A 13,847-nucleotide genomic window follows, 5' to 3' on the forward strand; every position below is an offset into this window, starting at 1 on the left:
CTCTACAAAGAGCATGGTGCCTAGGTTTCAAACCAAGTGACGTGCAGAACTCTGTGTGGGCATGAATATAGTTCCAGTGTACATTCAGGCAGCCTGTACCCACTGGCAGCCTGTACCTGCAGGCTGCCTGACTGATAGCAATCTCCAGTACAATCAGTGAGGCTTTCCTTTTTTTTTTTTTTTTTTTGTAGAATTGACCATGTTACTGAATGAAGGCTCTGATTGTCAGCAGCCTCCCAAGTCATCTTTACTTGACAATGGCGGTAGAACTTAGGATCAGAGAGCCAGTGATAGATATGCAGCTACTAGGTGCTTTCCAGAATTTTACTTTTGTATGATACCTCGATGACTTCTGCAGCCAGGTGTGTGTGCCAGCCCAAGGGGCCTAGTGAACAGAGCTCATGATGAGGTTCTTTTTATGAAGGGGTGGTATGATTGATATTGTTACGAGCTATCGTGACAATATTATAGAGTGGACGCACAATATGCTTGGTTGTGGGTCCAAGGTGCCGATGTGCGAAATGCCTAGCCGCAGATACAAGGAGTCGATGCGTGATGTGCTTAGTCGCGCAGTTCGAGGTGCCGACGCGCTGAATGCCTAGTCGCGGGCTCGAGTAGTCGACCCTCGATGCGCTTATTCGCGCAGTCCGAGGTGCCGACGCGTGAAATGCCTAGTCATGGGCGTTCTGCACAGGAGCCGAGGGACGAGGCGGTCTACCGGCGAGGCGGAAACCAAAACAATGTTTTTCCCCACTCCCCAAAGCCCCTTATAAATACAAGGTCATTTCAGATTGTAGCGCTACCTTATATACACAGGTTGTGACCTCTACATCCCTCCTTTTCACCTCTTATGGGACAGGGCCCGACAAGTCTAACCATCGCAGAGGTCCCACTATATGACCGCTGCGAGTCTGTGTCACCGTTTCCTGCAGCGTTACTTCTGGCTGCGTTGGATCTTCTTGAGGTGCTGCAGGCTGCACGACCTCGGGAGGGACAGGCGAAGAAGCTGCCAGTTGAGCTGGGGCCGCTTCCAATGAATGAAGTACCAGGTGTCGACGATTACGCTGAAGGACACCTCCGGGGGTCTGAACAAGGTAGGACCGCGGATGCTGGGCCTGCGAGAGTACTTCACCATTGCAGCATGCGTCAGTGACCCATACATAGTCTCTAGGACTCAGAGGGGCCAGTTGGCTTGAAGCATGACGGCGATTGTAGGTCATCGCTTACCGTGCCTTGTTCCACGAGTCCTTTTCCCTGAAACTTGTGTGGCATGGTAACGACGGCATTAGTTGTTCCGGTAATTTCGGGAGACGAGTTTGTAATTTCCTTCCCATCAGGGCTTGAGCTGGCGAAATGCCGTTGGGACCGGGCGTGTCACGGTACGACAGTAAGGCAAGGTAGGGATCAGGACCTTTGAAGAGCAAGTCTTTCACTGTGCGCACCATGCGCTCTGCCTCTCCATTGCTAGGGGGGGGGGGGGGGTACCTCGGGCTGCTGGTCTTGTGACGGAAGCCGTATGACCGCGTAAACTCGGCGAACTCGTTGGACACAAACTGCGATCCATTGTCGGTCTGGACGATGTCTGGTATGCCAAAACGGGCAATACAGCTCTTGATCGCCGAGATGACTGCTGGTGCCCTGGTGGACCTCACGGAGACTACTTCAGGAAACCTGGAATAATAATCAACGATCAGGACGTAATCGTGCCTTCTAAGTTGAAACAGATTGATGCCAAGGTGCTGCCATGGTCTGTCGGGTGTCACCGTGGACAACATAGGCTCAGAACGCTGAACTCGAGTTTCGACGCATATGGCACATTGGGTCACCATATGCTCAACATGCATGTTACATTTAGGCCACCAAACAGACTCCCTGGCCCGTTCTTGGCAGCGGCGCACTCCCTGATGCCCTTCGTGTAATAGGGCGAGAATGTCTTGACGCAAGGCTGAAGGAATGACAAATCGTCGGTCCAGCAGAAGGATGCCGTCATATATGCTCAATCTGTCTCTCTCCTTCCAAAATGGAGCGATCTGCAGCGGCACCTTGTTTTTGACTGGCCATCCTTTCATGCAATACTTCATGATCGCAGAGCAGACTCCATCTTGGGCTTGGTGTATGCCGACATCTTCTAGCCATCTTGCTACAAGAGGCTTCACTTGAACACTTCACTGACAGACAACTCCAGGGTGTCTACCATGCGAGTAGCTGGCAAATCAGAGGGAGCCCGTGACAAAGTGTCCGCCGTAGCTAAGTGCTTTCCAGGCACATATTTCACTACATACTGATATCGCAGCAGTTTTATCCGCATTCGTTGTACGCGAGGCGGCACTAGTTCCAGGTCCTTGTTACCCAGAAGGGTGACCAAAGGTGATCTGTCTCTACCTCGAAGCTTAGGTCGCAAAGGAACTGGTCGTACCGTGAAATGGCCCAAGTCACCGCGAGACCTTCCTTTTCTGTTTGACTATAACGTGCTTCCGTCGGAGTAAGCGCCCTTGAAGCATACACTACAGCCCATCGAGTACCTTCAGGATGGTCCTGTAGCAGTACAGCTCCCAGACCGTAGGAGCTGGCATCTGCGGATACTACAGTGTGGTAGGAAGAATCGTATTTTGCCATGCACGTGTCGGAGCTCAACAGCAACTTGAGGCGTGAGAAGGCCTTTTCTTGACTGGGACCCCAAGTCCAGGTGCTGTTCTTGTTTAGGAGGGAACGAATGGGTTCCGTAATGTCTGATAAGTGAGGTATGAACCGTGCGACGTGATTGGTCATTCCCAGCAATCGTCGTACTCCGCTGACGTCGGTCGGTGGCAGCAGATCTCTGACAGCCTTCACCTTGTCCGGGTCTGGTGAGATCCCGTCCGCCCCAATCACTACTCCAAGGAACTTGACCGAACTGACCCGAAACACACACTTCTTTTCATTAAGGGTGACACCCTCCTCCTCAAGGCGAGCTAAGACTGCAGCCAGACGCTCGTCGTGCTGTTGATGATCTTTCCCGAAGATTAGAATGTCATCAATCAGGTTCACGACTCCAGGCAAGTGCTCAAGAACCCTCGACATTAACTTCTGGAAATACTCTGGTGCCGTGGCTATACCAAAAGGGAGCCTCTTGTAACAGTACCGGCCAAACGGCGTTATAAATGTCATGAGCTCCTGGCTGTCGGCGCTAAGCTTCACCTGATGGAAACTAGACCACGCATCCAACTTGGAGAATACTCGCGCTCCACCTAACTGGCCGAGGATCTGTTCCATCGGCAAGATGAAGCGCTCCCTTTCGATGACTTCATTCAGCTTCGTCAGATCGACGCAGATTCTTTAGCCTCCCTATGATTTGGGCACGACTACAAGCCCGAAGCACCACTCAGTTGGGGTCGCTACCTTCCTTATGACGTCCTGCAACTCCAGGTCGTCTAGCTCTTTCTTGACAACGTCGTTTAAAGGAATTGAAATCCGTCTTGGAGCGCTCAGGGAAAATGGATGAGTGCCGGGTTTAACGCGAATGCGATATTCGGCTTGCCGAAATTTTCCCTACCCTTGGAATATCTTGGCTGGGGGGGAATGAGCACACTCGGCAGAATCCACGAAGTGAACAACACCAAGGGCTTCAATTGCAGGGAGCCGAAGCAGGTGAGGCCATTCAGACCTTGTACGTTCAACCGCATACAAGGTCTGCACTGTGGACTTTTCACCCCACTGCAAGGTTGCTTTAAAGTTACCAAGAACTTGCAGACTCTGTTCGCCAGGGCCCAAGACTTCTCCTTCAACATCATCCAGCAACCGCGTTCGGCCTGAGAAAGACGGCAAGACAACAGAGACTTCCGCACCGGAGTCTATCTTAAACTCGGCCGGGTGCCCGTTCACTAGTATGTCTATGTACCTTGCTCGTCATGAATTCACGTTGTGAAGTTCGATGGAACCCAGTCAGTAATTTGCGTTCTTCTTCATGCACACTTCCGCAAGATGTCCTAGCTTTCTACAGTAGTGGCAAACTGATTTTCTGGCTGGGCAGTCTTTTCGAGAGTGACACTGTCGTCTACAAAAGCCACACGATAACCTAGCCAGGTGCTCTCGGACTGGTTGCGGAAACGTGGCGAAGAAGTGGCCGTATCGTTTCGCCGAGCCAAGTCAGTATTTAGCATTTCGACAAGAGCGTTATCCATAGTCAATCTAGCGCTTGATAACCGTTCTTTTTCTGCGTCCTCGTGTATGCGGGCTTAGCACAGTGCTTCCTCAGCGGAAAGTTTTGTGCACCGGCACAATTGATCAGTTTCTCGTCACGTATGCCTACGACGAATCTGTCGCGAACAAGGCGATCCTCGACGAGCGGGCTGTTATAGCTGCAGTGCTTTACCAGGTTGCGTAATACAAAAAAAAAGTCATCCTCAGATTCGCCTGGCTGCTGAGTGTGGCGGTGGAAACAACTTTCGTATATCTCATTTACTGGATACACGAAGTGCAAATCCAACTTTTATTTGACGGCAGTGAAAGAAAGCGCTTTTATTGTTGACACCCCCAAGGACGAAAGAATGGTCCTGGCTTGCGGTCCCATACAGTAAAGAAGTGTCCGTACCTGGGCCTCGTCGCCGGCACTGTGGAGGCCGGCCACGGAAGCGTAATCCTTGAACGTCGAAATCCCCGTTGGCCATTCTCCCGGGTTTGAAAACGTGAGGTTCTCCAGTGGGCGCAGACCAGATGTGCCAGTGTGAACGATGTGCACTTTCGCTTCGGTGGTCTCGGCGGGGGTGGATTCCGTGTCGGGCATGTCGGTGTTAATGGTGGGATTCCACTTATGACACCATGTTCTGCACAGGAGCTGAGGAACGAGGTGGACTAATGGCAAGGCGGAAACCAAAACGATGTTTTTCCCCACTCCCCAAAGCCCCTTATAAATACAAGGTCATTTCAGATTGTAGTGCCACCTTATATACACAGGTGGCGACCTCTACAGTGGGCTCGAGGAGTCGACCCTCGATGCGCTTATTCGTGCAGTTCGAGGTGCCGATGCACTAAATGTCTAGTCGCGGGCTTGAGGAGTCGACCCTCTATGCGCTTATTCGCGCAGTCTGAGGTGCCGACGTGCGAAATGCATAGTCGCAGGCTCGAGGAGTCGACCCTCTATGCGCTTATTTGCGCAGTCCAACGTGCCGACGCGTGAAATTCCTAGCCGCGGGCTTGAGGAGTCGACACTCGATGCGCTTATTCGCGCAGTCGGAGGCACCGATGCACAAAATGCCTAGGTGAGGGTCCAAAAAGTTCGCGCGCGATGTGCATGATCGCTGAGTCGGAGACTCCCTATGCGCGAGATGTTTAGCCGCGTGTCCGACAATTGCGTGCGCGATGTGCTTCGTCACGAATTCTGAAACACCGAGTGCTGAAAGGCTTAGCTATATGTTCGAGGATTACGCGCGTAAATCTTGGTTGCGAATTCTGCGTCGCCGATGCTCGGAATGCTTAGCAGCGAGTCTGAAACGTCCACAAGCGTAAGGATCGGTCACACTACTGCGAGGTCCGCGTAGCGCCTGTTTTGACACGTTGAGATTACGGCGAGTGGAGACGTCCAAACTCGCGAGGTGCAAAGAGCCGAGCAGACGACGCGAGCACCGGACCAATGGCGAACGGCGCTGGAGTCATGTGGTGGGTGCGGCCAATCGCAGACTCCGGAATGACCTTCAATCATTTGCTTTTTGTGCACTTGTTTCTGTATGGAGGAGGTCACTGAAGCGGCAAATTTGAAGACGGAGAAATGCGCTTTCCAACGAGACCAAGATGGCGGTGCTCGATCGCGTCGTTCCGGAGATCTCGTGGCTTGAAAAACGCTGTTTTTTCTTGATTTCCACGACATTTGTCGCCACCTTGGCTGATAAAACGATTTTTTTTAGAGCACTTCTATGTGGTTTACAGTGATGATATTTGGGTATCAGATAGAAAAAGGGTTATAGAAACTGAAAATGTGATTTTCAAACAATCTATTTTTTGGCAATTTTTCGCGATGCGAAACCCGCCTCCCCCCTTATTGGGCTAATGTGTTGCATTCATCCTCTGCATTGATCCCCCTATGCTTGTACCGAATGTGTATTATATTTTGCATCCAGACCCATCCACTAGCCTGCGGCTATTGGTTCCAACAGCCTTTTGCGTATGCACCGTAACACCTATGATGATGATAATAAAGAAAGAAAGAAAGTTTACTGGAATGGAAACTGAACAGTACAAAGTGCATTAAAAAAAGGCATGGCATATGTTCATGCTTGTGTAGCACCAGACGCACCAGACAATGAATACTGTACTGGATTAAGAAAAAGAAGCAGCGGGTAATTGCTCGTTTAGAAGACCAATAAGCATCCAGTGCAATGCAACTTGAGAAATAATGATATTGAAGCTTCGAAGACTTTAGAAGAAAAGAAAAAAAACACTGAATCATTGCGACGGCACAACACAAGTCGCCGTATAGGCGTCGAAGTCTCTAGCTATAACGAAAATATTTTTGAACAGCTCTGATAGTGTACATGCAACAATGGTTGCGTGCGTACGGTCAAATGCTCATGTACTGCGGCATAAAGCTCGCGGCACGGTGCGAAAATGCTCTCGCAGCGAAAGCGAAACATTGTGCGCGGACATGCATGCAGACACGCAGTCAGTCACCGCGAACCCGTTCAATCGCTGTATTGAAGCTTCGTTCTGTAATGCTCCATTTGGCTATACAGATGGCCCACTATAAGAACATATTTCACATAGTTTTCTCTCAACGATTGCTACATTTAATGCATGAAACCGGTTCGGGAGAATCGATCGCGGCGACCACGCGCAGTGTCCCAGCTTACCGTACGTAGTAGGTAAAGAGACAGCTTCTGTAAACCTTTCTGTGCCTTCTGTTTGTCCAAGATTATTATTTTAAAGGTAAGATGATTCTGTCATTTCGAGAGTACTTGCAAAAATGTCCAGGAGAGCTCCTGCGTAGTGTGTTTATTTAGCGCCGATAGCCAAACCTATGCGGAGCGCGCCGTGTGATCCCTCAGACTACGCAAGTGAGGCGCTTCCGACAGATGGCAACTCCGTAAGTCCTCGCCCCCAATACCGACATCATTAGGGACGGCCCCGTGGCTACAGTGTTGTTGTTAAAGTGACGGGCCCCGCCACTGTAGTGCAGATGTTAAAGTACCGGGCCCCGTCATTGTAGTCACTACCGAATAATCACATTTTCAGTTTCTGTAACTCTTTTTCCATCTGATTTCGAAATATCATCCCTATAAACCATGTAGAAGTGCTCTAAAAAATTTGTTTTATTTGCCAAGGTGGCAAAAAATTTCACAGAAATCAAGAAAGAGCGTTTTTCAAGCCACAATATCTCTGTAACGGCGCAACCGAGCACCGTCATCTTGGTCTCATTAGAAAGCGCATTTATCCATCTTCAAATTTGCCGCTTCAGCTATCTACTCTATACAGAAACAAGCACACAAAAAGCAAATGATTGAAAGTCGTGCTGGAGTCTGCGATTGGCCGCGTCCGCCACGTGACTCCAGCACGGTTCATCATTGGTCCGGCGCTCGCAGTGTCTGCTCGGCTCTTTGCACCTCGCGAGCCCTGGAAGTCTCCACTCGCCATAATCTCCATGTGTGAAAACGGGCGCCACACGGACATCGCAGTAGCTTGGCCGATCCCTATGTTTGTGGACATCTCAGACCCGCGGCTAAGCATTCCGAGCATCGGCGACGTGGACTTTGTGACCAAGATTCGCGCGCGGAATCCTCGGACATGCAGCTAGGCCTTTCAGCACTCGGTGTTTCGGAATTCATGACCAAGCACATTGCGCACGCAATCCTCGTACCACAGCTAAGCATTTTGCGCATAGGAGTCTCCGACTCATCAATCAAGCACATCGCGCGCGGACATCTCGGACCCTCACCTAAGCAATTTGTGCATCGGCACCTCCGACTGCACGACAAGTACATCGAGTGCCGACTCCTCGAGCTCACATATAGGCATGTCGCGCGTGGGCACCTCGGACTGCATGAATAAGCGCATGGAGTGTCGACTCCTCGAGCCCGCGTCTAGGCATTTCGCGCGTCGGCACCTCGGACTGCACAAATAAGCACACCAAGTGTCAACTCCTTGTATCTGCAGCTAGGCATTTCGCGCGTTGGCACCTTGGACCTGCAACCAAACAAATTGCGCGTTCACTCTATTATCATATTGTCATGATAGCTCATAACGATATCTATCATACCACCCCTTCATAAAGAGAACCTCATCATGAGCTATGTTCACTAGGCCCCTTGGGCTGGCACAGACGCCTGGCTGCAGAAGTGATCGAGGCATCATACGAAAGTACAATTCTGGAAAGCACCTAGCAGCTGCATATCTATCCCTGGCTCTTTGATCCGAAGTTCCACAGCTATTGTCCGGTGAAAATGACTTGGAAGGCTACTGACACTCAGAGCCTTCATTCAGTAACATGGTCAATTCTACCAAAAAAAAAAATGCCTCACTGATTGTACTCGAGACTGCTATCAATCAGGCAGCCTGCTGGTACTACACTGGAACTATATTCATGCCCACACAGAGTTCTGCACCTCGGTTTGAAACTCAGGCACCATACTCTTTGTAGAGCAGCAGCCAAGAATGCCATACAAAAGTAGGGGGGGGGGGGGGGTGCGAGGATGAAGGCACACCAGACCAGAGGCCACATGTACTGGAAGCCCTACATCAGAAATCACCCGAAAGACTACAAATTTGGTGCCTTCCATTGAACTGAAGACAAAGTGAAACTTTGAGAGCTGTTTTCTCAAAACTGTGTTTTCTTTTTTTTTGCCTTTCTGCTCAGTTTCTGGAGCTGATTCTTCTTTTACCGTTTAGCATATTTTGACTCCGGTTTTTTCGTCGCATTCCTTGGGCTACAGTGCAGGTCATGACATTCTAGCTTTCTTATCTTGACCTTTTGTAAGTTTACAATATGGCTATTCGTCTACCCCAGAAGTGTGCTTGATTCGAAGGTAACATAAAAAATGGCACTCCAAAAAATATGTGTTGCGAAAAAAAAAAAAGAAACGAGAATGTCACGACCTTCAGCACGCATTTAGCTATGCAGTCAATGCTTAACAAGCCTTCTATCACGTTCTTTTATGTTCCCGAGGCTCTCCAGAAAGTTTGAGAGAGAAAAATTCTGCTCAATAAAATTCAATAAATTGGTCTCAAGATATCGCTCTGAAACTTTTATGGAAGCATCAGGGATAAACAGTTGTGCCAATTTTAATAAAAATCCATGAAGAAATAAGGAAGTTGATTTTCAAAGCCAAGTCCACCCTTAAAGCTATTGCGTTAAAAAGTACTTGTGACTCAACACTGGCGGTAGGTGTGCCTTCTCTTTGTGGGCAGTTTTGCTGATTTGTTCTGGCTGCAAGCTTGGTTCAAGGTTGCTGGCTGGCCATAAGCGTTCCCAAGACAGTCCTCTCACTTTCCTTTGTGCTGGATATATTGTCGCTAGCAGTGTGTAAGCTAGTCACAGGGCCGTGCTAGATGAAAGTGTTGCAGTGAGAAAGAGCTTGGAACAAGGGAGTGTGTGACAAAGCAAGCTTATACTGAGAGATACATTGCTGTTTTTTCTGAGTTAATGAAGAAAAAAAGAAGCATCTTGGGGTGTGCATAAAGCACATTAGCCTCGTATTGAAGCACTTTCTCAATGCAACCTCTCATCTAGCATAACCTCGTTGCTTACGCACTACCAACGTAGGTGGCATTATAACTAATGCTTGTTGTGTTGTCTGTTTTGTGTACTGTCAGAAGATGCCAATTAACCTAATTACTTAAGCATGCACCAACTGGCCCTATTGAGTGCCCCATTATTCCTCTTTGCGCCCCAGGTGTTTTTAGCCAGACGCGGGACGACTGGCGCATCGTGTTTCGCCTCTACCGGGGCACACTGCTTATCATCCTGTTTATGTTCCTCATTGGAGTCAATGTGTATGGCTGGCGGACATCTGGTGTCAACCATGTGCTGATTTTTGAGCTCGACCCCCGGAACCATCTTTCTGAACAGCATCTCATGGAGGTGAGCACACAAATAACCTCTGTGGTCTCAAACATGACGCTGTATGATGTGGCATGCAAAGCCCCTGCATGGTGGCCCTCTCAAGTGCTCCTTGCCATTGACTTCCCAAGTATTGCAATTCTGGTGGCATTTCACGGCGAGTGCAGTTTAATAAAGAGGAACCTTGTTATGACAAAGTTGCATCCAACAAGGAAATATCTTCGTTATATTTGATATTCATTATAAGCTTACACTCTGATACAGTTAACACCCGTTATAACAGATCCACATACAGCATAGTTTTGGATATAACAGACCATTCTTTACAGTTGGTTTTATCTGCCGATATTATTCTTGTAACAAATTCCTCTTTTAACCGATTACCAGCTACAAATTTAGGGCAAATTTCGTCTAGGTTGTGCACATGCAGTAGAACCTCTGTGATACGATCCTGTTATGTACAATTTTCCGGCACCAACATTCGCAATCGAGAACACCAAAAATGACCCACTATGGTTGTGCTTCTTTTTTACCAGTTCATACGTTCCCAGAAAAGTCTTTTGGCACCAGCACATCAGGAAAGTGTGATTGTATGATAAGTTCTCCTCTTACTAGACCACATGTAAACAAGAAAGGCATGCGCGATCAACAACAGTGCCACTGCAGCTTCACTCATTCACCGGTCTCGCGTATGAATGCCGGCGCGTGCTCAGTTTCCTATTCCAGAGCAGATCTTCTCCCGCCTTGTCATGCGCCACAGCTATCGCCGCCAACCGCAATAAGCATCTTCACCTATCTGTTTCACAGTGCATGGGGCATAGCACTGCTGGAAGCGTACTGCATGCTTTTCATAGATGACAACCCAAACTCGCTGCTGTTATCTGCTGCAGGCGGCGCAAAGTGAGCGTCGTGTTTTGCTCTGGCAGCATCATAGGCACTGTATTCTGGCATCGCCCTCTAGTTCAATTTCATTTCGGTTTTCCGTCACCATCTTAAAAACACTACACCATAGGAAAGCAACAATGTGCATCTTGGGTTGCCAGGGTCCCACCAGCTCGACGTCAAGTAGGCACATCAAAACTTCCTGCCAAAATACCCCACTCAGAAGCCTTCTGACCCAGACTGAGTTCGAAGTAAGCAAACGTAAGCTTGCCAAAGCTGCAATAAGACTGTGGCGTGTAAAATCAGTGACAACGATGAGCCACAATAAAGAGGAGTATATTTTTACTGAGTAGAAGGCCCTAGCTGATGTTCATTCTTCAGCAGATAAATCTTCCGGTGACTTCATGCCGACCGCTCATGATCTGAGCCACGTTCCTGCTTCGCTTCACTTCCTAGGCAATGGCCTGTCCCTAGCCAACCACCGTTCTCATCTTCCTCAACGTTGATGCTGCTACAGGAGGCCTCCCCTCTAGTGATGCAGCCGTGTGGGTAGCTGGAACAATACCTTGAGGAGTTTAGGTTGGGGTGTTGGGAGTTGAAGTGCGCTTAAGGATGACTGGAGAGAACCAACTGGCTCTGGGCTAATTGGTTTATCCGGTGACTGAGGGAGTGGGTCCTCAACCAAGGCAGGTTTGAGGCAATCAATACAGATATTCTCCTGTCAGCCGTTTAAGTCCACGGTGAAACGTTTGTTGGCACGATGCTTGACACGGTATGGACCGTTGTAAGGGCGTTGCAGGAGCTTTCGTACGGAGTCATGGCAGACGAAAACATAAGAGGATGTCGCCAGCTCTTTAGGAATATGCGATGTGGTACGGTGCTGGCAGTGTGGTGTTCAGGAGCATGAAGTGTGCGGAATGAAGCTCGCAGCCTGTTGATGTAGTCGGTGGGGTCAGGGCACAGCGATGAAATTCAAGGGTGGAAGGACTCCCATGGAAGGCATAGTGGTGCTAAAAAAATCACCTCAGCAGGCATACAGCACAGATCCTGCTTCAGTGTAGCCCGAAGACTCGGCATAACCAGTGGAAGTGATGTGGACCAGTGAATGGCGTCAGGCTGCGCTTTGTGCGAGATCTTGATAGAGTGGTGAAAACGTTCAACAAGACCACTGGTGATAGGGTGATATGTCGTGGTGTGTATGCGAGAAGTGCCTAGGAGGGTCAGCAGGTTATTGAATAAAGCTGATTCAAGCTGGTGTCCTCTATCGGTTTTAATAGTAGCTGGTACGCCGTATCTCGAAACCCAGTCCACGACGAACGTGTATGCAATGGTTTCAGTATGGATGTCGGTTAGAGGGAAAGCCTCTGGTCATCGGGTAAAGCTATGTATGCAGGTCATGAGGGAGGTGTACCCGTTTGATGGCGGCCATGGCCCCAAAATATCAATGGATACTTTGTCAAATCGTTCAGATGGTGGAGTAAACAAACCGAAAGATGCCCTTGTGTGTCGGTGAGCCTTCGATTGTTGGCATACTGGACAGCCACCCAGGCACGTACAGGCGCGGCCACTGTTAGAGGTAAGACGGAGTGGCTGGCGCCACCACGGGTGCCGTGTGAAGTATTGCGGCGAAAGTGCAACTGATGCCAGAGGCGAAGTTAGCTGCGCGTCGTCTGCCATGGTTCTTCCCACTTCGCTGCGAAACCTAGATTGCGCGCGCGCTTCGGAGTACACAAACCCTGTAGCATTGGTACGTCAACAGGTAGTATTTTAAATCAGTTATCAAAGCACGCAGGCATGCTGTACACCTAAAATTTTAACTGCACATTTTACTTCTAAAAGGTCCCTTTTGTCACGGAGGGTCGATTTCAGAATTCGCATGCTAAAGAAGTGAAAGATCACGCGACAAACAAGGCTTATTTATAAGTCTATTCTTCAGATTTATTATATGGTAAATACAAAGAAGCCCAGACCACAGCTGCAAATGAAGCTTAGATGAAGGTCTCTTTCCTTTCAAGCACTATGGCTACAGTCTTTTGTACCAGAGCGCGTGTGGCGAAGTGGGAGGAACAGTAGCAGACGACGCGCAGCTAACTCTGCCTCTCATGCTGATTGGTGGTCCGAGGAGCGCGGCCATGCGCGCCGTGTTACCTCTAACAGTGGCCGCGCCTGTACATCCTGGTTGTTGCCCGGCCAGATAAAACATTGTTACCAGACATTGTGTGGCCCGGATTCCAGGGTGGGATTGTTTATGAAGTGTATCAAAAACGGTACGCCCAAAATTGAGTGGAACAACTGGACATGGGGTGTACGTGGATACATCACAAAGAATAGGGATGGCGCAAGGTCTGAAGCGGACAACATACATATGTAAGGCACCAGCATTTCCACAATGCGCAATTGCCTCTGTGTCGTCTTGTTGCTGGGCAGCAAGTGCGGAGAAGTCGATGCTAACCGGGTTGTTGTCCATTGTGATGGGAGAGGCACAGTGCGAGAGCATTTCAGCTGTGGCATTGTCATTTCCGTGCACGTGCCATACGTACGTCATGAATTCTGGGATGAAGGCGAGATGGCGTTTTTCCCGTGGTGAAAATTTGGTAAAATTCGACCGGACGGCGAAGGTCAAAGGACTGTGGTCTGTCTTATTGCGGAACTATCGACCCTCCAGGAAGTGTCTGAAGTGATGCACAGCCATGTACATTCTGACGAGTTCTCTTCCGAATGTGCTGTAGCGGGTCTCCGTGGATGAGAGCTTCTGAAAAAAGAAGGCAAGTGGCTGCCAGACATTATCTGCGAACTGTTGAAGCGCTGCTCCCACTGCAGCATTGGACGCATCGGTCATGAGGCAAAGTGGGGCTCCTGGTCTCGGATGGACGAGAGGGGTTGCCTGAGACAGCTTGGTCTTCATGGTATCAAAAGTGGTTAGTGCTTCTGGGGACCAGGT

General features: G+C 49.3%; 1 protein-coding gene across 3 annotated transcripts in view; it reads left to right on the forward strand.

The window, feature by feature from the left end:
* The window catches only part of LOC126518482 (solute carrier family 53 member 1), a 400,674-nt gene that overhangs the window by 188,766 nt on the left and 198,061 nt on the right, over window positions 1–13,847 (forward strand). For all 3 annotated transcript variants that reach the window (XM_055065054.2, XM_055065055.2, XM_050168268.3), the window contains exon 8: window positions 9,858–10,045. In XM_055065054.2, coding sequence (XP_054921029.1) covers window positions 9,858–10,045 — 188 coding nt within the window. The remainder of the gene's footprint in view (window positions 1–9,857; window positions 10,046–13,847) is intronic.

Source organism: Dermacentor andersoni, chromosome 1, assembly GCF_023375885.2.
Source record: "Dermacentor andersoni chromosome 1, qqDerAnde1_hic_scaffold, whole genome shotgun sequence".
Classification (NCBI taxonomy): domain Eukaryota; kingdom Metazoa; phylum Arthropoda; class Arachnida; order Ixodida; family Ixodidae; genus Dermacentor; species Dermacentor andersoni.